Below are 26,858 nucleotides of genomic sequence, written 5' to 3' on the forward strand. Positions count from 1 at the left end.
CACAGGAGCTCCACCTGAGCTTTGTTTTTAATCCCTACACGTTTGAGATTTTGGGGGTTTTGTTTTTTTCCCCATCAGGATCTGAGCATAGATCCAGAAAGCTCCAGAGAAAGCTTCTAAGTTAAGTGTACACTATGTTCCCCATTTTCAAACAAACTGGAGCTTTTTCAACAGGTGGTCACAGAAATAACATGACTGGTAAGTTAAACAGCAGTAGAGCCCCGCACTTTCACCAGTTCACTGTTTCTTTCCAGACTGGCCTCCAGGAGTCGATAATTGCCTGACAGAAACCTGTATACAAATCTTTAAAGCCACAGGGCCGTCGGGCTCGTTGCTCATCTGTTAGTCAGCCTGCAGCCTGCACTCAGGTGGGAACTGCACTTTCAGTTTGACCTGGTTTTGAAGTTTATTGCAGCCGTTCCCGTGGGTCAGACACGGAGTTTGGTTTCTTTTGGTTAACAGTCATCGTGTTGTTCTTCCTCTCTGTGTCCGACATCCCAGCCAGTAGGAAACATTCCCACAGTGATGGCAAACTGGACCTCAGACTGAAGCTCATGTGTTCAGTAATGAAGCTCTGTGATCACTCATCTGCCTTCTGCTCTGTTCTTTGCTCCAAACCAATTGCCCTTCTCACTTTAATCTCACTCTGATGTCATTCTTATTCATGCAGCCCACCTCCTCCCCATTTCCACCTCCTCCAGGTCCCTAGAGAACCATCCAAGCCTCCAACACCAGTGTCTACACTGCTGAGGATGCTGCCCTGCTGTGATGGCTCATCAGTCTAATCTCACAGCGTAACTGAATTCTGTATCCCAGTGAATCATGTTCAGGCCTTAAAAAGGAGAAACTGTTTTGAAAGTTCTAATGATTGTTATAATGTTTGTGATTAAAATGTTTTAATCAAATGTTCAAGGAACATTTGAAGCATCTTTATATTTAAAAGAAACCTTCCTGTAAGCCGTCTTCTTGATCTGCAGTGTGAGTGAAAGCAGGATGTTCCCCCAGCAGCATGCAGAGCTGCATAGACTTGAGGTCAGGCCGAGTATGAAGGACCCCGGGTGTGGCAGACGGAGCCACAGCCGAGCGTCTGAAGGTCAACTTTTAATAGTGTTTTAGAAACTGTGCCTGGGGGGGAGGGGCTCGTTCTCAGGATCCCTCAGTCACAGGGACAGATGAACTCTATACACTCCAGCTTCATGAAGTGTCAGGCGAGCTGGTTTCAACAGGAAATCAATGCTAATCATGTCGATGGGAGCACCTCTTATATGTCTGCGGACTCCGCCCAGCACTGTGCTGAGAAATGATTCTCTGTGTGTGTCCAAAAATTGGACGTTTACTATACTTGTGGGGACCAACAGCCCGTATGAGGACCAAATGCCCAAGTTTGAAGGCATCTTTGAGGCTCAAAATGTGGCTTAGTGTCAAGGTTACAGTTAGGTTATGGTTAGGTTTGGGCCCAGGGTTAGGATTAGGCATTCATTTTTGAGGGAAAACATTATGTCAATGATTATGAAAGATATGAAAACACGACTGTGTGTGTGTGTGTGTGTGTGTGTGTGTGTGTGTGTGTGTGTGTGTGTGTGTGTGTGTGTGTGTGTGTGTGCGTGTGTGTGTGTGCAGTACGAGTTGTTAAATCACGGTGAGTGGATCTGGGTCAACACGACTGTTTTACTAACAGGACCAGAAACTGGGCACAGACATGGTTGCATGTTCAGAGTCTGTTTTCTGTTAAAGGGAGTTTTTCTTTCCCCCAGTCGCCAAGCACCTGCTCATAGGGGGCTTCCTGATTGTTGGGGTTTTCTCTGTATTAATTCAATTCAACTTTGTTTATATAGCACCAAATCACAACAGTCGCCTCAAGGTGCTTTATATTGTAAGGTAGACTCTACAATAATACATACAGAGAAAAACCCAACAATCATATGACCCCCTAAGAGCAAGCACTTTGGCGACAGTGGGAAGGAAAAACTCCCTTTTAACAGGATGAAACCTCCGGCAGAACCAGGCTCAGGGAGGGGCGGGGCCATCTGCTGTGACCAGAATCACTGTGGGTTCTTTACCTATAAATATAAAGCATCTTGATGTTACTGTTGCTGTGATTTGATGCTAAATAAATAAAATAAATTCAATTAAACTGAAGTTTCATGCTCAATTGGATTTAAGTCAACTGATTTCAGACCCTTTTTTTTGGCTTGGAGAAACTCTCTTGTTTCTCTCATCCTGTTGCAGATTTAAATTCAGGGAGCCAATGACAGTCCCCGCATGAATAAAGCACACCTGAGGAATCCCAAACAGAGGGATGGCCTGAATGATGGGGACTGTGTATGAGAGTGACTGACTTTAAAGTGAGGACTGTGTGTTCTAATTGTGTCTGCTTACAGTGTGTTTGAGTGAAACCTCCACACTGGGAGCAGAGGGCTCCCTCAAAGACAAACGTGTCTTTGTCCCAAACATCATGGAGGGCACTGCACGGACACACACACACTGACCCGACGCGATCCAAACCAGCTGAGCTCATGGTCTGTAATCATACCACACTCTAATATATGAATTTAATCTGGTATCAGTAATGTCACCATCATTCCTTTAAAGCTCATGCAGGGTCATTAAAGATGTGTTGGTCACATTAATACTAAAACAAAGTTGTCAGAGTTTCATGAATGTGCAGCTCTGGCACATCAGGCTGTCTGATACACCACACTGGGTTTTAATGACTCAGAATCAGTGGTGGTGATGATGATTGCAATTTTTGTGCCAAGGGATGCAAACCTTTTTAAATAACCACTCATTAATGCACTCATTTATTTGGCCAGTCAATGATCCGCCAGCTCTACTGGGTAAAATCAAAATATGTGCTCTTGTTGATTGGTGCTTTGAAAGATTCTTTCAACAGGCAGGTTTAGGACACGCTCAGATTTCCCGTTTTCTTACATGATGCGCGTCATGCATCATTTAGATCAAAGGTGAATCTGCTTTCCTCCTAAAAGCAGCATAGGTTCACTCTGACCGCCTCAAATTAAAGACTGACTTCCACAGAGAGGTCAGAGGTCAATGTCAGCGACGGGACGGCAACCCCACAGCTGCTCAGCTCTGGATCTCAGCGTGAGTAGAGCGTGAAACGGAAGTTTTAAACAGCGGCAAGCGGGCACGTCTCTGATGTATAATGCACGTCAGCTGGAGGGCGGCTGCAGAAACAAATGAGCAGGTGTGAAGGTGACGGAGGTCTGATAGGAGGCGGAGAGGAGCACACTGACAGAAAGCTGTCTCCTGGTGGGTTCGTTTACAGACTTAAAGGTGATTTATTCAAACTGATCCGAGTTTGGGCTCCATTAGTGTCGCTGGATGAATATTGAACATTACTTTTACATCGGTTAGATCTGTGCGAGCTTTCTGGTACCACCTTAAAAACACTGCACCCCTCTGGTTATTAAAGTGTCAGGTAGAGGAGCTGGCAGGTAATAAAGCACCTGCTCCAAATTTTAATCTTCTAGGTTTGTTCTTTGAACAGATCCCAATGAATGAAATCAACGTTTCATTTTGAATAAGTTTTCTTTGTGGAGTTTTATAGACGATCAATTTTTAAAATGAAAGACGTGTACAAATACAAAATAAAATGAGAGCAGGAGAGCGTCTCTATAATCGCTTCCCCCATAAACATGGATGAATAAATGTTTGTTTGTGCTTTATTGTTTTTCTGGTTTGTTTTCTGCATGTCTATTTGTCCTCTGTGGGTTTTATGTGGAATTTCTTGAGGACAAAAACACTAAATTTATTTAATAGGTCAGCATTGCTCCCTCGCATCATGTAGATCAGGGGTGTCAAACATAAGGTCCAGGGGCTAGAATCAGCCTGGCAAAGACTCCAATCCAGCCCACTGCATTTCCAGGAATACTGCTGGGAGTCAGCCGGCCTTTATATGGTGCACTCATTTGGATTCAAGCGCTCCTAAAATCTCAAACATTTTCTGGTCTGAAGCTTCTTCTAAGGTTACCCCGCAGACCAGCACAGCCCCAGCACCGCTTATTTATTCAAAACATTGATAGATTATTTTGCATTTTGCACCAATGGAGTGGCACTCCAATTTCGTTGTACCCTGTACAATGACAATAAAGGCTATTCTATTCTATTCTAAAGTGAAGTAAAGTGAAGATAAGACTCACTTTTTTAAAATCAATTAAAGGCATAGAAAGAAAAAGATCAGTATTAAAGCTTCTCCTTCTTAAACCGTCCATGTTCCTGGACATGGACACGTGCTGCCGTCCACAAACACGTTTAACTCCCCGTGCATCCGTCCACAGACTGAAAACAAGCTCCAAAACAAAGTTCAAAACAGTAATTCACTTTAATTTAGTTCTCTCGTTGGCCGGTGAGCTCGCTTTAAACATGACAAATGAAGTGCATCGGTAGAAGCCTAACAACGGGTTTGGAAACATGCTCCATTCAGACACGTCTGTCAATCCACATATTACAAGCCAACATTATTATTACTCAAATAAAACCACTATAGTTCAGCTCTTGACCTGATAGAAAAAAAATAAGACAGATCCATCGCTAGATACAACGGTGGCAGCAATACACAGGATTGCCCAAGCAGTAAAGTACACGTTCCTTTAAGAAACAGGGAGAGAACGCGAAAAACAACACCTAACCTCTGGGTTCATTATCCCCAATTCAAGTAGTATTTACCCTTTATGTGTTTGCATGTTTTGATTTGTTTAATAAATTCAAGTTCAGCATGAAAAACAACAAAAAACAGACAAGAGTCCAAATAATACATGTGTTGGTGGAGGTCAAAGAAGAGGAGGAGGAGACGAAGGGAGAAATGAGAGCGACGTCCTCAAATCAGCAGGTGAGGAAGAGGAGGCTGGAGTGGAGGGCATCTGGGGAGGAGGAAGAGGCAGCCATCTTCAGGAGAGACACATGCTGCTGAAATCAGCAGGAAGGAGCGGGCGGAGCTCTCGACTAAACCTGCGTTGATTACTGAAACCTGTTTTGACGCTCCTGCACCGGGAGGGAAACGACGAGGAACCACGACTGCACAGAGTTCCTCGCTTTTCCCTCCCAGGACCGGAGCAGAGAATTTGGCCGTGTCCAATCAGCTCCTGCTGCGGGCAGGCACACACCTGCTCAGGTAAATGACAGTAATGAACTCAGGTTCAGAGGCCGGGAGCCTCACTGGCGGGGGGCAGGGTAGCGTCCCTCGCTGGGTCCGGCGCCCCGTCCGGAGCCGAAGCTGGGTTTCTGTGACGTGCCTCCGCGGGCCGAGGGGCCCCGGGGTCCCCCGCTGCCCCCAACCCGCTCTCTGGGCCCACCGGGGCCACCGGGGCCCCGAGGCCTGGCGTCCCGCCTGTCGCCCTCTCTGGCTGACCGGGTTTTCTTCTCCTCCACGTTCAGGCGCACGTCGCCTCGGAACTTGATGGGCTGAAGGAGAAAAGAGGCGTTAAAGCGGTTGTCACGGGCCAAGACACAAACAGCTCAGCGTGAAGCTCCTCGGCTGAAAGCATCAAAAAGCTCACCCTGTTACTGAGGATCTTCTGGACGGGCTCAGAGTCGTCGAAAACCACAAAGCCGAAGTTTGGAAGCTTCCCTCCGCTGTTGATCCTGAGCTCCAGGACCGTCCCGTACTCTGAAAGATCCAGTGAAAACAGTCAGATTTTACACCTACAAACAAAAGAAAAAACAAAGTTTCACCGAATCCAACTCACGCTCAAAGAACTCCTTCAGTTCGTTCTTGTCCACGTCGTGAGGCACGTTCCCCACAAAGAGTTGGTGGGCATCGGGATACCGGACCACCCGGCGCCCCTCCGACTCACCCTGCTCTCCTTCTCGAGCTGAGACAAACAAGAAGAGTTCTTTTCAGACAGAGCTTCTCAGTGTTCAGCAAAAATGACAAACCCAAACACCCCGAGGAGACCCCGCTGTCACAAATCAGCCAGGGACACCTTCGCAGCTGAGCTCCTCTGAGGTGCTTTGTGATGTTACGTCTGGTCTACAATAAAGGCCTGCTGCTGCTGACAGGACTCTGCGTACCTGGTCTGGGGCCTCTGTGAGCAGGCGGAGGACCTCCCGGCCTCTGTTCCCTCGACCTCTGGTCTCTCTGTGGTCTCTGTGCTGGTGTCTGGGACTCTGACTTCACTTCAGCTCTGGGCTGTAAGAGTCGAAATGCATTTTAAAACAAAAAGTTGGGTTTCTGGACTCGAGGCTCTGATTATCATCACAAAGGTGCTGCTGGCAGAAGCTGTGTCCCCTCTACTCTCAGAGCTCTGCCATCATCTTCTCAGTGTTACCCAAGAGAAGCGATTACATCATCAAGTGAGATTAAATCTGCTTTTAAAATAGTGACACCTGCTGCCAAAGAGTAAAAGGACAGCTATCTCCAGAAAAATGCTGAGAGAGCAAAGTCTTTGTGTGAGACTTTATCATATTGCATGTTTGCTAATATTTGACATGAATGTTCATTCAGAGAATCACGGCACTTCTGAATCCACACCTGTGACATAAAGCCTGAGGAGGGTTCTGAGGGAGAACAGGGACTCACCGGTGCTGTGGGGGTGACTTTGACGACATGGGGAGGGATTCCTGAGACAGGGACAGCCCCGCTGGGAGGGAGGTTCTTACTGGTGACCAATGCCCAGGAGAACGGCTGGAAGACACGAAGGAAAGAAATCAGATCCTCGTGTTCGCCACTTAACCTGATTCATAAACGCCACCCTGATTGGCCACACAACCACCTACCCTGTTTTCCTCCGGGGCAGCGGGGGCGGGCTCAGCGGGTGCAGCGACAGCTTCTGTAGCGGGTGGCGCGGCGGGGGCGGGGCTTTTCTCTGTCTGCTCGTCGCCTGTGTGCGCGTCCGTCTGCGTGTCCGTCTGCGTCTCGGGCTTCAGCTCCACCGCCTCGGCCTCCTTCTCTGCTTCCTGCTCTGGTTCTGGGCTTGCTGCCACTGCTTCCTCCTCGTCACCAGGAACGGCTGGCTCTGAACTGGAAGCGAAGAAGAGAGAAGTTCACTTCACTGAAAATGTTACTTGTGGCAGTTTGCTTTAGAACTCCAGTAAATAAAACTGTTATCATCTTCTTCCACAACCCGGGTGCAACTCTGGGTTCTGTGCATTTAAATATTCAAGTTTAAACCTCGACAAGAACGTGAGTCTCATGTACCAGGTTGCTGGGTCGTAGAAAGGAGCCGACTCCTCTGGAGCCACGTCAGGGGAGGGAACCCTCTCCTCCAGCTCCTCGACCTCATCCTCGGACTCTGAAAACCAAAACACGTATGTAACGGTAAGTACTGACAGCAGCAACACTGAACTTCCTCCACCTCTGCTCTGAAAACACTCGACTCACTACCCGAATATTTTCATCCCCATTTAACCGATCAGACATGTTCAGGATTTCTTCCTCTGATCTCTGAAAAAGCCATGAATCACAACAAAAACAGAACTGGATGTGTCCTCACCCTCAGGCGGCTCAGAGTCGGAGTCGCCGAACACTTCGTCCTGGTAACGGAACACATCGTTGTGGACGTAGAATTTGTTTGCAACGGTTCCCTGAAGGAAAGAAAAACCCATCAATCAACACTTTCTACTGCGGATTCAGTCACAGATCACATGATAACAGGCCGAAGGCCCGATGGAAGTACTGACCTCGGGCGCCAGCACGAAGGTCTGCATGAATTTCCTCATGGGCTGCATGTTATTGGACAGCTCGCCCATCACCTGCACCACCACACCCTCATTCAGGGTGGCATGAGCGTCCACGTGTCTGATCTTGGTGTGACAATCTCGGAAGCTCAGAGCCATCACCCTCTTATGGATCTCCTGGAAAAGAGAACACAGAGGCAGAGTCAGACTTCCCGCACCCAAAGCTAAAAGCTATGAACTCAAACCAACTTCACGCTTGTGGTCAGACGTCAACCAGAGGACGACGCCTCGATCAGCTTATCATTCAGGATGGGCCAGCCTCGTCTGAAATGAGCCTGCGTGTGTGTGCGTTTTTAAGCTGTAACTATAACATCTTACTTGTGGTACAGTTACATGTTCCTTCCAGCTCTGTGGAATTGACCTGAAAGCTACAGCGTGCCAGCTGAACTTTACTTACAGATTGTCCGTAAACGGCCTCCGCTGGTTTGCCATTGCTGTCCAGGCCACCATGCACGTAGGATGAGTTCTTTCCATAAAACCTGAGTGCAAACAGCAGAGACGGGTTTAGTGTGTGCAGGAAGACATTTACAAAGACAGCGGGCGAGCGCGTGACGCTTTAGTCACTCCCTCATATGCTGACAGACAAACAGCTGCCGGCTGTACCTGTGCAGGTAGTCGGGGGCCTGGTTCAGGAGTGTGTAATACTGTCGGACAAACTCTCGCCCGACCAGCTGGGCACTTGGCTTCTCCATCACCATTTCTTTGGTCAACTTGAAATCTCTGCAGGGAGAAAGAGCAGGTTGAGATCAGATATCACTACAAACAAAGAAAGCTCCGCTTATCCCGACAGCTGTGAACAAATTCATCATGGACGTTTTAGTGCCACAAACACGGAGACATGAGGACTGCACAGACTGAGAAATCTGCTTAATGAAGTCACTCTGAGCTCAGCAGTCTCTTAAACGTTGATCATTCAGAGCAGCAGACCCTGTGGGGTAGAGGAACTTAGTTTCAGGTGCTGATGAGCTGCTCATGCAGACCGACTCATTGCGTTCAGTCTCGGCCTCTACGCATTTGTGACGCCTGTAATCAGCAGAGCCGACCCATTCTGCCTCGTCTGTGTGCACCGACGTGAAAATGGCCGCGGAGACGATTTTCACAGGGCGAGGACAAACCTGAAACACCCCCCCGCCAGGTCCACTGCTGCCTTTCCTTCACATTGGGAACTTTCTGGGATTAAAATGCGATTGAGGCTTTTTTTATTCATCAAATCTAAACTGGCAAGCTGTGGTCTGTGCTGTCAGTCGTCTTCAGCTGCAAACTGACGTCTGCTGTGTGGGAGTTTCAGCTGAGGGCAAGATTACTGATGAAAGTGATCAGGCAAGTTTGTCTGAGGGGTGACTGATGCTGAGAAGTGCAGTGGAAACACCTTTCTGATAGGGCTGTTCGATATAATGATATATATCGGATGACGATATGATAACATCTATCGTTTCATATTACGCTATCATTTGTTTCGTGGTGTCGCAAAATAAAACCGTTTACGGTAATATTTTTTCAGCGTTTTGATGGTCTCTGTAGTGGTTGTATTAATTTAGTAAAGTTCTCTCTTTCTCCTACATTTAAAATAACCACACTACGGATGGACAAACGAATCTTTTTACGCGTAGTCGTTAGAACCTGGAGAACAGAGAGCAGTCAGGTGCTCAAAATAAACCTTAAACACAAATGTTAGAACAAGCTTTTACCAGCAGCACAACAAATACTAAATAAATATAAATAATAAATATAAATACATAAATAATAAATACTCACAAAGAAAACGGTGGCCGTTACAACTTATGTCTAAAAATGTTTAGTTTCATGCATCGTTCAAAACACTCGACTCCAGGTACACGACGCCCAGCTGAAAACACTTCACGCAAGTCGAGTTGCCCGAGATTCACAGAATTAGCAGAAAATGTAAAATTTTATTCGGGACGATAAGTGTCTTATATCGGGATATGAGATTTTGGTCATATCGCACAGCCCTACTTTCTGACACACCTGACTTTAGGCTGAAGGTCTTTTTAAAAAACAGTTTCTTCTGTGGCAGATATTACATCGCCCACGGGAAACTGCACGAACGCTGACTATGTTTTGGAATGGCTGCAGACTATGGCTTGTTCAGATGTGTTCTACCTTACCTGGAATATGACAACTATGATGCAAACAGACGTCAGAACCAGGAAGTTCGTTGCGCTCCACAGACACGCCTGACATGCTCAGACAGACCTGCATACTTTCCCTGTTTCCTGAACATTTGCAGTTTTTAAAATGAGACCTACTCAGGATTTTTCCACACAAAGCTGCAGAGCTCGTCAGACTCGATGGATCGCCTGCTTCGTGTCTCTACTGGTACATTTACTCTCTGTAGCAACATGAATTGAGTCTTTAAGGAAGACTGGAAAAAGTAATTCCTGCTGTGAATTCCTCAACAATCAATCCCACAGGAAACAACCAGCTGGGTCACTTTACTGTGGCAGAAAGAGCTGGTGGCTTTTATTTGAGGGTCTCTGGTAAAAACATTTCCAGGGTGTCCACCTGTGAAGCCAGCAGACCGCTTGGCCTCCTCATCTGGATATTTTTAGACAGAAACCACGGCTGCTACATGAGCTACTTGCCGACTCTACCCACTAACCTCTCTCAGTGTAACACTCTAACAAAAGGACAAAAAAACTCAACACGGACAATGTGTTAGCATGTATATCTAATGTTTATTTCAGTAACAGTTTTGGCTTTAATCTGTGTTCTGTTGTCCAATATTTATTTAATGTTTTTTTAGGTTTAATAAATAAACAAAGTCTGAGTAATTACATTAAATAAACCTGATCTCAACATCAACTGAAAGAACGGTGATGAACATCTGTCATGATATCCTGTGTATCGAGCAGCTGCTGTTCTATCTAAGCCCAGTTAGCCTTACCGAACCAAGAACTACAACTTGCAGTTCCTCTAGCATCCAGCAGGGGCTCCAGCAGCAACTCTATTAAAATGAACATGTTTACAGCCTGAAAACAACCAGTCTGTGGTCTCTATAGATGAGTTCTACCTTCATAAAAGCTGTTTAAACTGGACTAAGGTTTGCATTATTAGGGGTGTGGCCTCTGACAGGTGGTGGTGACACAGGTGGCCTGCACAAACATCCTAAATCATGATTCATGTTGCTCTGAAATGGCTTTGAACTGTACACAGTGTGCAGACTGTCCAACTTGGGTAAAATCAAACAAAAATCAAAGTACTACAAGTATTACATTTGGAAGGTTGTGCAGATTACACCGGCCAACGAGTATTTTGCTGCTGGGATTCGTTCACCTGTGCTTTCATGAATTTCGCTTCCAGATTCCAAATTTAGAAAAAAAACACGTTTTCTTCAAGCAAGTCCAGGTTTTTAGCTGACTCAAAAAAAAGAAAAATAAAAAATAAAAAAAGACGGTGACATATTTCAGTGTTTAACAAGTTTGGTATCCAGAAAAGTGAAGGCAGAATAAAAGCAGGCATATTTGTTGCCCCTGAACTCCGAACCAACACTGAATCCGCAGCACACAAAGTACTAGTGGACGCAGAGTGAAAGCAGAGAATCACGCTGATGAGTGTGAAACATAGCTCATCAGATGATTCAAGACTCATGTTTCTGTCACCAATAAGCATGGGGAAAGGTTTCATCTAGACATAAATGTGACCGAAGACCGATATCAGGGAAAATGTAATCCAGGCATGACGATGACTGCTGCTGGTCATCGCAAAGAGCGACAGATGCAATGAAGCGCTAGTGACTCATATACTTTTAATCTCTTGTTTAAATAAATTGATAGAAATTTGCTTTAATGCATCTCTCGCTTGTTTTCCCAAAACCACTGAAGGCGCAATGGTCTCCTACTTCCACACGCCAACATCATCATCTGTTTCACTACACCAGGGGTAGGCAACTCCAGGCCTCAAGGGCCAGTGTCCTGCAGGTTTTAGATGTGTGTTGATCGAACACAGCTGATTCAAATGTCTAAATTACCCTCCTCAACATGTCTTTAAGTTCTCCAGAGGCCTGGTAATGAACCAATCATTCGATTCAGGTGTGTTGACCCAGGGTGATATCTAAAACCTGCAGGACACTGGCCCTTGAGGCCTGGAGTTGCCTACCCGTGCACTACACCTAGGAACCTCATCTGAGATCTTCCTCTTGTCCTCCCACCTAGCAGCTCCATCTTCATCCTTTGTCCAGTGTATCCACTCTCCTTTGACTTTGAGCTATCCCTCTGATGGACTCATTTCTAAACGTCTAAATCCTGATGCTTAAAATTAAATCTAGCTTAGGTGAGCCTAACCATACTGTGGATATCCTGCTCGAGCATGCTTGCCTGTCTTTATACAATACCGTCTGCAGGCATCCCTGGATGTTTCATGTCTGCTGCTACTGGACATGCGAAACCTGAAGTGCTCTTTACCTGGGTCTTCATTGGCCTACAATAGTCATCTGAGGCCTGCAAGCTGATGTAGGTATGGCTGATTCGCATACAGTTAAGGTAAGGAGTCAAAGGTATGTAACACAAGTCTCTTCTTTGCCCATTTTCATGTTTTTGGACATTTGATAAACTTTAAATCCATTTTCAGTTAATTAATTAAGCCCTGCACTCTTACAGTTTGTCTTCCCCCTCCTTACCCCCTCGGCTAGCCAAGGAAGATGGCCGCCAGCCCTCAGCCTGCTCCTGTTGAAGGTGTCTTCCTGTTAGGGAGAATTTAGCCCCCTGCTAACACCGGGAGTACACGGGATCACTGGCCTTCTCTCTACCTTCCACCGCAAAGTGCTGTGCAGATAAATGTGCACACCTGTACACACAGCACGAGCCATCTGTTGCTGTGACACACCGCCCAGCCCTCCCTGGTCCACCAGGCTTTAAGGTGGAGTAGCCCAGCTAGCCAAAAAACGTGCCCCAATGCTTCCAGCTGGCTCTAGCTTATCGATCCGAGCTCCGCGTGAAGGACCGCGCTACACGCACACAAAGGCCGCGGTGTGCCCGCTGCTCGGAGCCGCTCACCAGCCTACCTACACGCGAGCCTCGGTGGACTGTCCCATAGATAAACGGGTTCACATGGCACGTTAGCTGGCCCTCTCCGGAGCCAAGCTGCGAAAACTGAGCGAACACACGGCTCCCAAAGCGAGGCAGGGCGAGCGGCGGCCGCAGCACGTGTCCCGGCCGGCCACCCCTCCGCTGCTGCCGGAGAGAGCCCCGCTAGCAGCTCCGAACCGGGACCGAAGGGTGAACCAAACACGAAATTCATGTTTAAACAATTTAATTTAAAATGTGAGGATTAAACGACAAAATGGAGCGGAAAAGGAGGCAGTCACGACCGAGCCACGGCTAAAAGAGAGCTACATGTGGGGGATGGCTATATCCTGGAGACCAAACAATCAAGCCGGTAGCTGTATTTCGACTTTTTCCACGCAATAACAGTTATTACACCATCCGATGGCAGTTGGAAATACTCAGATACTGTAATTTGCAAGTAATACACCATTATGTATAATTATACTCTTGTTACAATGTCAATAGGATCGCTAACAGCAACTCCCAGTCTACACCGGGATGTAGACGGGGCCTGGAAGAGCGATCCAGTTAATAAAAAACCCAGGTGATATAAACTAATCACACACAGAGATGTTGGATTAGATTACAAAGAAGCGTAACTTACCACCGGATGAATTATTTTGGGGAAAACTGCGCTTTACAAACAGGAAGTGTCTAAGAGTCACAGCAGCGGCTGCCTGATCGCTAACGGCTTCACAACGTGCCGAAATACTTAGTACCGGCCTTGGCTCCACAACCGAACTTGATATTCTGCCCGCCTACGCGACTGCTACCCAATCAAATTCACGCTCTGCGACTTATTCACCAATAGTTGAACGTGACTGCAACGGCCCCTTACGTACAGCCAATCCGGAAGCGTCTCCCCCCTGCCTGGGTTCACGGAGCGTGCCAATAACGTCACAGTGTCAGTTGACGGTACGATGGTTTCGCGAACAGGCGACTGCCGTTTTATTGTTAGCTCGCAGTGCACCGTTCCTTACCCCCGCCTGAGGGCGACAAAAGCTTTTGTTGTCGAACCTGGGAGCGAATGACTCATCCAACCATGCGGATTTTAATTCATTTTAAGCGGCCTAATGTGATAAAAGGAGGCCGTGGGACTGAGACATAGGCTTCACTCTTTTCAGATCAGAAGAAGCTGGATGCAGCCTGCTTTAGGACTGTTAAACAAACTAATCCAAACTCAAGATCCAATGTGGGGCTTTTCTGCAGCCATAAGCCTAATCTCACCGAAACAAGTGCAGAGTTTCTTTATTTATCATTTTCTGTTCTGTGTTGGTAATAATTTTAATAAACATGAGCACAAGAGAGAGGAAGACGCCACACAATGAGCTGAACATGAACTTGTTTTTTAATTCCTGCATTTCCAGTTTTTGCCATTTGTATTGTGTCCCTTTGTATTTCCCTCACGATTTCCCATCATCACCCCCTCCTCTCCACTGCGCCCCTTCAGTGTTCTGTTTTTTGTGTGCTACCCCAATATTTTTAGTGCCCACCCATCCCCCCATACGGTCACCCATATGAAAAAATACTAAAGCCGCCCCTACAAGGGTGCAGCGATGTAACCACAGTTGTGATGTTTGCTTCGAGAGCGTTGATGCGCAAGTATAGAGAAGGTCAGAAGGAGCTTCACTGTGTCTTTGTTGGGCTATAGAAAGCAGAGGTCGTAACAGAGGAAGTGTGGCGTTGTTTGAGGGTGGTTCAGGACACAAGTGAGGACAGACAGTGATGAGGTGTGCAGGTGGAAAGGTGAACATGGAAGGAGCAAAGGTAGTAAAGATGGATGAGCTTAAATACTTGCGGTCAACCATCCAAAGAGGTGAAGAATAGAGTGCAGGCAGGGTGGAGTGGGTGGAGGAGAATGTCAGGGGTGATTTGTGACAGAAGTAAACAGCAATAATGAAAGAGAACGTTTAAAGATGGAGGTGATGCTGTGATGGATGGTTTGGAGACGGTGGCACTGACACAAAGACAGCAAAGCACGAGGTTCATCGATGTGGTGAAGGAGGACATGCAGAAGGTTGGTGTGACAGAGGAGGGTGTTGCTACGTGGAGTCTCACTGTGGTTTACTGAGATGTTTCAGACGTTTGCAGGATCAGGTTGCTGCCTCGCGGTGTTTATCCGCCAGCTCAGGGCCTCGTTTAGATCTGGACGCTCGTTTGAGCCGTTCACCTGGAGATTTATGTGCGTAAAACTCTGATTATTTGATTATTGATTACTGTGGAGTGCGGCACATGTGAACAAGAAGGGCAGAAGAGGCTCTAAAGCTGCACACTCATTGGCTCATACAACTCATGGCATAATATACCACAATAATCCTCAATATTTTATTGAGTATGACCCCAAATGAGTGGCTGTAAGACCATAAACCCAGCAGAGGTCAGAGAGTTGTTGTCCTGTACACTTCCATAGGACCAGAAGACTTTTTGTGACCACAGCTGTCGTCGTCTGGTCGTCTATGGTGGCCCGAACAATTCAAAAGTTTTTTGAAACGACGCACCGCCCATCCAGGTTATCTGCGACAACCAGACAATACTGTCGTTGTTCGGTGCAAAGCACGAACCGACCAACTTGGTTTCCTCTGAAGCAGGGAAACGACCGAGTACAACATGTAACATCTCTGTTTAGATTTCATGATTCATTTAACTCATAGCTTTAAACTTTAATCTCAGGTGTGAGCACATATAATGTAGGATACATGCAAATATAACGATACTAGATTTGTTTTCATCATCAGAACATTTGGATATATGTGCAAAATAATATCAACAACATATGATGCTCTGCCAATCGGTACCAAAACAGCCATCCAAAAAGCTTTTTCTTGGAGCAAGATTTCTTTTTCAAAGACTGTGTACAGTCACAACATCATTATTTTTCACTGTGTTCATTTAACATTTTTTAAAAAAGGTTTTTATGGCTTTTCGATAAAATCTCATTTACCTTTAGCTGTAATTATATAACAAATTAAAAGGAACCAACAATAAAAAGCTAACAAGTGCTGTATAATTCTTCTTATTCCAGCTTTTTACTTACTGTTCTGCTTTCATTTAAAGAAGCCCAGCTTTACACAGAAATTAGTTTTTACCACTAGATGGCAGTAGAGACTTTGATAAATGGACTGGTTCCTTTTCTAAGATGTGTCGTTCTACCCAGCAGGATGCCTTACAGAGCAACTTGGGTTAGTCTCCAGGGGTATTTGGCATACATACTGGAGCAGCCAGGGATCGAACCACCCACCTGTCTGTCTGACACAACAACAGTCCGGGCAATCGTTTCTTCCCTTAAACCAGGGGTGGGGAACTCCAGGCCTCAAGGGCCGGTGTCCTGCAGGTCTTAGAGATTACCCTGGGTCTACACACCTGAATCAATGCTTAGTTCATTACCACTCCTCTGGAGAACTTCAAGACATATTGAGGAGGTAATTTAGCCATTTACACTTTTTCTGAATTGCTAAAACACTAAATCCCATTGTAAAAACTAAACTGTCAACTATGAAAACGCTTTCATTAAATCAATCCCACAGTTGCCAAAATCTTAAACACTATTTATCTGGTTAGGACACAAATGCAACTCTGAATCTCCCATTTACCAAAACTCTAAACACATTCTCAAACACAAAACACATTTAGCAGTGTGGTGCACTTATACCCAGAATGGTGCACACAGGCTACAGAAGTTAAACACAACTAGCAAACTGTTTTCATCATTAACACACTACCACTCAAAATTGAAAACATGTTGCGACCTCTTCTTCTGCTTTTTGCTAGATTGAAGACAGCTTCATCCACAAAGATGTATTCATGAGGCCTAACCACTGAGTCAAGCTCAAAGATTCTCTGTACACAACAAAGTAATTTAGTGCTGTAAATGAAATAGCACATGTATACATCATACTATGTATACAAGTATACTTATAACTAAATGGTATTTTGTTTAGAATTGAAAGACAGCCACATGAGGGTGGAAGAACACGCATGTGCTCACAACACCAGGAGACACCTATTGCGGATATGGTCCTTCAGAATAATGCAATTTGACTGCATGAAATACAGCAGTGAACTATAGAAGACAACATACATTTTGAATCTAGCAAAAAGGAGAAGAAAAGGTCGCAATGCCAAGGGTCAACATGCCATTATTGAACTGCCTAGCCAGCATGGTGGAAATGTAACTATCCCCATAGCTGCAGCTATGGGATTCTCCACAGTCATGTTACTGTTGGGCCATAGAACACCAAACTTCTAGCAACATTCCTGGATGGTCTATGGGATGCTTTGCTTGAGTAGAGAGATCACAAGCAGGCAGAGCATCCCATATCATTTGGGAGAATGTGAGCTTTCACTGAGGTCCAAGAATACGCAATTGGTTTCACAATGAGCAGCATTTTATCAATGCGTTTTTTCCAGCGTACTCTCCCTTTTGAACCCTACTGAGGCGTTTTTCTCAGCATGGACATGTAAAGTATATGAACGAAACCCTTACACACAGGAAAATCTACTTCAAGCATTGAATGGAGCATGTGGTGAGATAGGAGTGGAATCTTGGTAGGGATGGAATCGGCATGCTAAAGGATTCTTTCCTCGTTGCTTTGCAAGGGAGACCATAGCATGTGATGTGGATGAAGTCTTGTGGCCTGACCCAGCACAGAGACGTGATGCTGAAGCAGATTAAATTATCTGGATATGCTGTAAAAATATATATATTTTTTTATGTATATGTAACTTTTTATTGCAGTTCTTTTTTGTTAAAATGTGAGTACAAGAATAAATGAATGAATAGATAAATATTATTTTCCCGCTATCCCACAGTGTTTTGTATTTATTTCTGTAGTGTGTAACTGTTGCTAAGTTGTGTTTGCACATTGGGTGGTTTTGTGTGGCTTTTGACAGTAGTGCTTGATTTTGAGTAAAGTTAAAATAGTTTTGGGTCAAATGTTTGGTTTTGCAAGACAAGTCGAAGGTTTTGTGTGTGTAGCTTGAATTTTACAGTTTGTGTTTAGTGTTTTGAGACAAAGAGATAAGATTTTAGGAAATGTGTTTTAGCAATTCAGAAAAACTGTAGATCAGCTGACACATCTAAAACCTGCAGGACACCGGCCCTCGGGGCCTGGAGTTCCCCCACACTTGCCTTAAATGATCCCCTTTAAATGTAAATGATCCAGTTTATCCACACAGTCATTTTGTGCAAAAATAAATTTAATATTTTACCTCATGCTAAGTTTATCACCAGAATCAGACTCTCATATCAGGTGTACAACTTCTACATTTGTTTGCAGTGTTGGTGTGTTGGGCTGAAGCAGGGCCTAGTGATAACAGTAAGGCTTTAGTAACTGGCTCATTGTGACAGCAGAAGCTTCACTTTAGGAGAAACATAAAGTAGATTTCTTTTACAGAGGCAGACAGTGGTTATTAACAAAGAATGCTTGCATTTTAAACGCTGCATTAGAGGCATTTATTAGGAAGATGAGAAATTTTTGGCATCTGACAGCTGTTAACAAAAAATCTGTGAACCCGGCCTATAACTTTATACTTATTTAAATACTCACAAGTATTTTTACTTTAATTACTTCTGATAGGTTTGTAGCTTAAACCTATTCGCTGGAACGTTGAAGACAATGTAATTACACAGCAAAAGCATTGAACACCAAGTAGGCAAAGTTCGTACTCATGCATGAGGGAGACCGGACCGGAGCCAGATGTCGTTCCGCCCACTTGGCCTCCGTCAGACTCTCAGCCAGGTTCCCCATAGCACTCCTTTTATTGTGGGTACATGAATATGCATAGGTTCATTAACATATGACATCTTACATAGGTATACATGTGAACAAAGAATACCGTGTGTGTGTGTGTGTGTGTGTGTGTGTGTGTGTGTGTGTGTGTGTGTGTGTGTGTGTGTGTGTGTGTGTGTGTGTGTGTGTGTGTGTGTGTGTGTGTGTGTGTGTGTGTGTGTGTGTGTGTGTGTGTGTGTGTATGAACCCATAAATGACTTCCTAAACCTGCTGGCCTGGAAGTCCAGCAGTTCATCTAAACAAAATGCACTTAGCCTAAAACAGACATAGATACGTTTATCCTACCATAAAACAATAAAACAAGGTACGACCTCTTCCCATGCTCCCAGGATGTAGGTGTGCATTCCAGAATGCACACCAAGCCTTTGCAGCCTGCTAAAGATCACACATCCTATCACTACACAATTGATTATACACTTCTAAGCATATATGGTTAAATATTTCTAAGCATAAATGACAATCACAATACAAAAACCTAACAACTTCACTTAACTGTTTTTTTTACTAATGTTATATTTCAAGTAAAATGTGTGCCTCCAACAGACGGCAGCAGTGATGGTTTGTTTGAAAAGCTGCTTCCTTCAGCTCAAGGCAACATGTTATGACATCATCATTTACAATGTGACAGTAAAAATAAAGAGGGACTATCGTAGTGTTATCTTCAAAAGAGTCGCTGCATGAAAGGGAAGTGTAAAATCTGTATTTCCAGTTTGGATAGCAGTGCGCTGTGACCGATTGTGCTATGTGCTGTCTGTTAGACCATGTGACACGATTGATCTTGCAGGTAAAAGTAGCTCACTGTAACTTCAGAAGCAGCTCAAAGCATGAAGAGAATTTTTTTTACTAGAGGAAAGGATTTAAAGCACAAACAGTTTTCTTCAGAAAGAATAAATGATTCCAGTTTGCACACAATAACAGAGAGAATGCGCAGGGTGAATACTCTATATTTTCATCAAGAAGGCCCTGAGTAAATGTGGTTATCCCAGCTGGACTTTCGTCAAAGCTGGGAAGGCACCTAAAGAAAGCTCCAGCCGATCCAGGAGAGAAGAACAACCGCTGCCCGGGCGAAAACCTGTAGTGATCCCATATGTGTCAGGAGTATCTGAACAGTTGAGACGCATTTTTTCTAAACACCGGGTCTCTGTGGCTTTTAAACCCCAAAATACGCTGCGCCAAAAAACTGGTCCACCCCAAGGATCGGGTCCCCCGACACAAACAGAGTAACATAGTGTACGCTGTTAAGTGCCAGGAGGATTGCCAGGATTTATACATTGGGGAAACCAAACAACCTCTAGCGAAGCGGATGGCACAACACAGAAGAGCAACCTCATCAGGCCAGGACTCTGCAGTTTATTTACACCTACAGGCCAGTGGACACTCTTTCAATGATGAGGATGTACACATCCTGGACAGGGAAGAACGCTGGTTTGAGCGCGGAGTCAAGGAGGCCATTTACGTGAAAAGGGAAAGACCATCTCTGAATCGAGGAGGGGGCCTAAGGGTACATCTTTCGCCATCCTACAATGCTGTGATTGCAGCCATTCCCCAACTCTCTGTGAATGGTACTCATGGCCATTGATCAGTGTTCTTTGATCAGTGGGTTTTGGTCAGTGATTGTTGATCAATGGTCATGGGAATTTGCATAATTATGATTAAGGAACTGACCTCACAGCCCATTGTTCCTTCAGTGGGCTGGTTTCAGTCATTATGCAAATGTACTGTTTATAAGGTTTGGGGAAACCTGCAGTCAGCTGAGACTGAAGAAGTCACTTGGATGAGTGACGAAACGTTTCTCCCACAAAACGCTACGTCCAGATGAACAGATTCAACTTTTGGAGGAATACTCTATATTATTATTATATTACTCTATTGAGCCACAGCACAAAGTACTGCTGTGCAATGATGTGCTTTAACTCTGTAATGCTCAAAGCTGTAAAATCCAGTTCAAACTGACGGTTATCTTCCAGTTTATGCTCGGTATAAAAACTTGAGCAGGGTTTGAGGTGTCACTGAGCATCATCGGTCCAGACCTGAGAAACAGAATCACTGATGCTCACAGACCAGGAGTGGATATACAAAGTCATCACAGCGGCTCCAAGTGTGAAGAACTGGAGGGGGAAGCATCGTCGAGAAATTCAAAGAGAGTCGCACAGCACAGAAGAAGCCTGGCAGAAGAATTAAAGACTCTGAAAGAAAACTAGTGAGGGTCTAAAGAGCCCAGAACAACTGCCGAGACACTCGTGGATGACTCAGCCGAGTTATCAGGCTAAAAGGCCTCACCACTGACTGTTAGCATCGGGAGCATATGAAAAAATGAAGGGGGGATAATATATTTGTTATCATCTGTATGTGCTCAGGGAGTTTCTAACTTTTTAACCACAAGATGGCGCTACAGTATTAATGTTTGTCTTGCAGAGCCTCTTATGTCTGATACAAAGAGGTCACAATATAAAAAACAGCCAGTTAAATAATCGATCCTGATTTGTTGATTAATTCATTTTACTTCATGTGCATGACGTCCAGTCTGACCAGTGAAACCACTGATAATGAGCAGCCTTAAGGGAAAATGGGCTCCTGTGTTGATTTGGCTGCTTTGGATTGTCAGAGGAAAGTCCAAAAACATGACCTCTTCCTTTTCTGTAACTTTACCCTTTGGCACGTGTGTTGGCCAGAGTGTGGCCTTTGTGTGGCCTAGTTTTTTTGCCCCGGACCGCATGTTTAACATCACAGACCTCAGTGTCACTAAAAAACTGTAATCATGCACTTATTTGAATATTTCTATAATCCTGCTCACACCTATCAGGTTTCTTCTCTCTCTCTCTCTCTCTCTCTCTCTCTCTCTCTCTCTCTCTCTGTGTGTGTGACAAAGCTGTGATTTCCACCTGAGTGACAGAGCGAGGTAGAGCCTCAGGGTTGATGCTTTCCCACCTGTGGCACTGCTTTCAGCACAGAAGGGTGTGCGTTAGAGTGCATGATCAGCTCTCTTTGTTAACAAAGGAAAATCCCCAAATTAGGCCTTCAGGTCCTGCACACTAAGCTGTGGTTCCTCTGCCTGCCTGGCATCTTTTAATCCCAAAGCCTTTTGTTAATCTGAATAAATACATATATTATTTGACTGATCAGTGCAGTACGACCGCGGAGGAGGCGGTTAGACTGCTTTCTGCTCTGGAACAAAACCATTCATGATTTTTGTCCTTGAAGAGAGGAGAAGAGCTCCTTCTTCCCCTCTCTGACAGTTTTTGTGGGTTTGGTGAGCATCGCTGTCTCCGTGAAACTGAGCAGCATAAAAACATCTCTCACAGCACGTTTCGGACAATCTTCAGTTGAAGGACTTATTGCTAATAGCAGCGTTGCTGTCTTTTTCTGTTGAAGCCTTATAGTTGTTTTCTTTGTTGAAGTGGTCACCATTCTCTTTGGGTTGACCTGTCTGAGTTATCATTAAAGCAGCGGTGCTGTCTCTTTCTGTTGTTACCATTTATATGATTATTGAGTTAATTGATTATAATAAAGACTCATTTTGTGTTAAATACCTCTGCCTGGCGTTCTTTTCATTTCAACCCGGATCCAACTGTTATTGTCCCCCACCCTCTTCGCCTAGCTTTCATGTGGGGACGTAACAGTGGGCGTTAAGGCATCTGGGAAGGGATCTCAAAACTGGATTATAGATGGCAGACAGTTGGTGTCGTAAACCACCGCCTCTGTTCAAAGATGGCACAGAGATCGCTCACAGTGGACATAAATGGCTTCTTTCACTCTTTCAAACCATCTGTCCTCTCTGTCCAAAATGTGAACATTTTCATCCTTGAAAGAGTGACCTTTATTCTTAAGATGCAGATGGACTGCTGAGTCTTGTCCCGTGGAGGTGGCTCTTCTATGTTGTGCCATGCACTTGTGAAGTGGCTGTTTGATCTCTCCGATGTAGAGGTCTGGGCATTCCTCGCTGCACTGTACAGCATACACCACGTTGTTAAGTTTGTGTTTAGGAGTTTTGTCTTTCGGGTGAACCAGTTTCTGTCTGAGTGTGTTGCTGGGTCTGAAGTACTCTGGGATGTCGTGCTTGGAGAAAACTCTCCTGAGTTTCTCTGATACACCGGCTACATAGGGGATGACAATGTTGTTGCATCTGTCTCAGCTGTCTGATCTTCTTTTCTGTGCATTTTTGCTGACTTTATAAACGCCCAATTAGGATAACCGCATGTTTTAAGTGCTTCCTTTACATGTGTGTGTTCCTTCTTTTTCCCTTCAGGCTTAGAGGGAACATGTTCTGCCCGGTGGTGTAGGGTCCTGATTACTCCAAGTTTGTGTTCCAGAGGGTGATGGGAGTCAAAGAGGAGGTACTGGTCCGTGTGTGTGAGCTTCCGGTAAACTTCAATGTTGAGGTTGCCATTCTCTTCAATGTGCACAGCGCAGTCCAGGAAAGGCAAACAGTTATCCTTTGTGTCTTCCCTGGTGAACTTGATGTTTTTATCCACGGCGTTAATGTGCGCAGTGAAAGATTCCACTTCTTGTGTTTTGATTTTGACCCAGGTGTCGTCTACATATCTGTACCAGTGGCTGGGTATTCTCCCTTTAAAAGAGCTAACAGCCTTTCTTTCCACTTCCTCCATGTAAAGGTTGGCTACAATAGGTGACACGGGGGAGCCCATGGCGCAGCCATGTTTTTGTCTGTAGAAACCCTCGTTGTATTTGAAATATGTAGTGGTGAGGCAGAGGTCTAACAGTGTGCAAATCTGATCGGGTGTGAAGTTGGTCCTGTCTTCCAAGGAGCTGTCTTCTTGTAGTCGTTTTCTGACAGTCTCCACTGCCTCCGTGGTGGGTATGCAAGTGAAGAGGGAGACTACATCAAAGGACACCATGGTTTCATCTGGATCCAGGGTAAGTTTCTGGACCTTGTCGGTGAAGTCGGTGGAGTTCTTGATGTGATGTGGGGTGTTCCCCACAAGAGGTGCTAGGACAGTAGCAAGGTGTTTCGAGATGTTGTAAGTGGCTGAGTTTATGCTACTGACAATGGGTCTGAGTGGGACACCTTCTTTGTGGATCTTAGGAAGTCCGTAAATGCAGGGTTTCAGTTTTCAGTTTTCAGTTTTATTTGTCATATGCAAGTTAGCACAGGGTCAACATTGCAATGAAATATGTTTGACGAGCAGCGGTCACTCAGCAGCATGATACAGTAGGAGAAAATATAATAAAATATAATATAATAATAAAATAAAATAAAAAATAGAAAAATAGTAAAGAGCAAAATATTAGAGAGACATGGTAAAAGAGAAAAGATGACTAAATATATATGTATCTATAAATATAAATATATGTACACTAGTGATTAAATAAGAAAATCTTGAAAAGAAATATGACGGGAGGGCAGATGGGATATTGCACAGGAATGAGCAGCAGAAAATTACAGTATTGCACTTTTTAAATATAAATTACAATAACAATAAAGTGAAGTGACCAGTGCAGATTAAACAGAGTACTTGTGAAGCTGCAGGGTAGCTTCTGAGTCCTGTGTTGTGTGTGTTTAAGTGTTGTGGTTGAGGTGTCGTATGGCTTGATGGTAGAAACTGTTTTTAAGTCTTGTAGTTCGAGCAGACAGACTCCTGTAACGTCTGCCAGATGGTAACAAGGAGAACAGCTGATGTGCTGGGTGGCTGTGGTCCTTGATGATGCTGTGTGCTTTACGGAGGCATCGCTGGAGATAAATGTCCTGAATGGCAGGAAGCCTCGTGCCAGTGATGTGCTCTGCTGCCTTCACCACCCTCTGTAGTGATTTACGGCTGCTGGCAGAGCAGCTTCCGTACCAAACTGTGATGCAGCTCGTCAGCAAGCTCTCAATTGCACACTTGTAGAAATTTGAGATGATGCTGGCGTTCATGCCAAACTTCCTCAGCCTCCTCAGGAAGTAAAGCCGCTGGCGAGCTTTCCTGATAGCAGTGTCTGTGTGGAGGGTCCAGGAGAAGTCCTCAGTGATGTTGACTCCAAGGAACTTGAAGCTGCTGACCCTTTCGACCTTGACACCGTTGATGTAGATGGGCTGGTGTTCCCTGACTGGTTGTTTCCGGTAGTCCACTATCATTTCTCTAGTTTTGCTGATGTTGAGAGTCAGGTTATTTTCCAGGCACCACTCATACAGTGCCATCACCTCCTCTCTATAGGCCGTCTCATCATTACCTGTGATGAGGCCTATGATGGTTGTGTCATCCGCAAACTTGATGATGATGTTGGACTCATGTTTAGCAACACAGTCGTGTGTGAACAGGGAATATAGGAGGGGGCTAAGCACACAACCCTGGGGCGTACCTGTGTTTAGGATGAGTGATGAGGAGGTGTGCTTACCAACTCTCACCACCTGGGGCCTGTTTGTGAGGAAGTTTAGAATCCATCTGCAGATCGGTGTTCCCAGCCCAAGGTCGACAAGCTTCGTGGCAAGTTTTGAGGGGATGATGGTGTTAAATGCCGAGCTGTAGTCGATGAAGAGCATTCTTGCATATGTATTCCCTTTCTCCAGGTGAGTGAGGGTGGTGTGTGTTGCCAGGGCGATGGCATCCTCTGTGGCTCTGTTTGTCCGATAGGCAAACTGAAGAGGGTCCAGTGTGTCAGGGAGGGAAGAGCAGATGTGACCTTTGACCAGCCGCTCCAGGCACTTCATGATGACGGATGTCAGTGCAACAGGACGGTAGTCATTCAGACAGGAGACCACTGATTTTTTGGGAACGGGAATGATGGTGGATGCTTTGAGGGACGTGGGGACCACTGACTGCCTCAGGGAGAGGTTGAAGATGTTGGTGAACACCTCTGCCAGCTCGTCTGCACACACTCTGAGTAGCCGGCCTGGGATGCCGTCCGGTCCTGGAGCTTTGTGAGGATTGACCTTTTTAAAGGTCCATCTCACAGCTTCTGTTTTCAGAGTTAAAGTTGCAGCCTCACTGTCCTCCTGAGGGTAGAGGATCTGCTCTCTGTTGTCTGCATCAAAACGAGCATAGAAGTTGTTAAGCTCGTCTGCGAGAGATGCAGTGGGCTGAACACTGACTGTGTTGACCTTCTTGTAGTCAGTGATGCAGCGCATCACTGGCTTCCCCTGGGTAAAGGCAGTGATATGTAAGGCGGTCAATGATTTTGTCCCTTTCAAGGTCTTGAAGGCAAGCTATAACTTTCTTTTTGTAGCTGCTTGTGGGGTCTCGCTTTAAAGCTTCGTAGGTATTGTTGTCACTGAGGAGAGTAGTGATCTTTGTGTGGTAATCCGTTGTGTTTAGGACCACGGTGCACCTTCCCTTATCAGCTGGTAATATAGTGATGTTGTGGTCTTTCCTCAGGGAAGCGACGGCCTTCTTTTCTTGTAATGTGAGGTTAGACGGAGGGACTTTGGCACTGGAGAGGGTGGCTGAGAGTTTCATCCTGATCTGTTCTGCTCCTGTCTGTGATAATTTGTTAATCCGTATGGCAGTTTCTGTGGCTGTGATGAGGTCCACTATGGGCAACTGTTGCGGAGAAATGGCAAAATTGAGTCCTTTGGCTAGTACTTTCTTTTCAGGTTCAGTGAGATTCCGGTCTGAAAAGTTCTTCACCCATTTTTCCTGACTGTCCTCAGGTGTGTGTTCTTCTCTGAGTTGTGTAGATTCAGACTGAGGAGTGAGTGTTTTTGAAAGCAAGGTGTGGAATTTCCTGCGTTGTCTTTCTTTTCCTTTAGAGTGTTGGGCCCGCTGAGCCTTGTCCACAAACTTGTAAACCTCTTCTAAGATTGGAGAGGGTAGAAGGGTTCCCAGTTCCTGCAGAGTCTGGCTAATCTTGCTCTGGAGGGCATCTATAGTGAAATCGACCTGTCTTATCCTTTCACTTAGAATCTGATTTTGTGCTCTCCGTAGAATCAAGTCTGCTCTGTATACCCTGACAGTGGATCCAAGGCGCAGGCTCTTAGGAACAACTCTGCTTTGTCTGCATCTCAGGTTGAAACGGAGATGGTTCCTATAATCCGCTAGTTTTCTTGATTCCCTTTCATACTCCCGCACCAGTTGAAGGGTGTTCCTCCCAAAATGTACGGCAATATGTCTGTGAAGGTTATCAGTCATCCAGGTCATCGTAGTCTAAGGAGCTTGGAAAGAGAAGCATCTGGACTTCTTTGAGTTGCTTGAAGACGTATAGACGTTGCCTCAAGGTGCTTTATATTGTAAGGTAGACCCTGCAATAATACATACAGAGAAAAACCCAACAATCATATCACCCCCTATGAGCAAGCACTTTGGCGACAGTGGGAAGGAAAAACTCCCTTTTAACAGGAAGAAAGCTCTGGCAGAATGGCCCCACACCTCAGGGAGGT

General features: G+C 45.3%; 1 protein-coding gene and 1 long non-coding RNA gene across 2 annotated transcripts; one reads left to right on the top strand and one right to left on the bottom strand.

Annotated features, from left to right (window-relative positions):
• Positions 1–4,323: 4,323 nt before the first annotated feature.
• On the bottom strand, positions 4,324–13,646 carry g3bp1 (GTPase activating protein (SH3 domain) binding protein 1). The gene is made up of 12 exons (XM_031746398.2): positions 13,363–13,646; positions 8,299–8,415; positions 8,093–8,174; positions 7,639–7,812; positions 7,452–7,542; positions 7,157–7,250; positions 6,736–6,979; positions 6,539–6,643; positions 6,031–6,148; positions 5,706–5,831; positions 5,517–5,626; positions 4,324–5,421 (listed from the first exon to the last, which is right to left on the bottom strand). The coding sequence occupies exons 2-12, from the start codon at positions 8,391–8,393 to the stop codon at positions 5,173–5,175; spliced, it is 1,488 nt and encodes a 495-aa protein (XP_031602258.1). The 5' UTR covers positions 8,394–8,415; positions 13,363–13,646; the 3' UTR covers positions 4,324–5,172.
• LOC120443343 lies at positions 11,763–13,353 on the top strand. Its single transcript, XR_005615369.1, has 3 exons — positions 11,763–11,985; positions 12,056–12,208; positions 12,312–13,353. It is a non-coding gene; the product is annotated as an uncharacterized LOC120443343 (long non-coding RNA).
• Positions 13,647–26,858: the final 13,212 nt, after the last annotated feature.

Source organism: Oreochromis aureus, linkage group 2 (genome assembly GCF_013358895.1).
Source record: "Oreochromis aureus strain Israel breed Guangdong linkage group 2, ZZ_aureus, whole genome shotgun sequence".
In the NCBI taxonomy this organism is placed as follows: domain Eukaryota; kingdom Metazoa; phylum Chordata; class Actinopteri; order Cichliformes; family Cichlidae; genus Oreochromis; species Oreochromis aureus.

Coding starts and splice junctions, on each gene's coding strand:
- g3bp1 (XM_031746398.2), bottom strand. CDS start 8,393: ATGGTGATGGAGAAGCCAAGTGCCCAGCTGGTCGGGCGAGAGTTTGTC. Junction 7,543..7,638: donor CCTTCGTGCTGGCGCCCGAG/GTCAGTACTTCC, acceptor TCTTTCCTTCAG/GGAACCGTTGCAAACAAATT. Junction 7,251..7,451: donor CGACTCTGAGCCGCCTGAGG/GTGAGGACACAT, acceptor TTTGGTTTTCAG/AGTCCGAGGATGAGGTCGAG.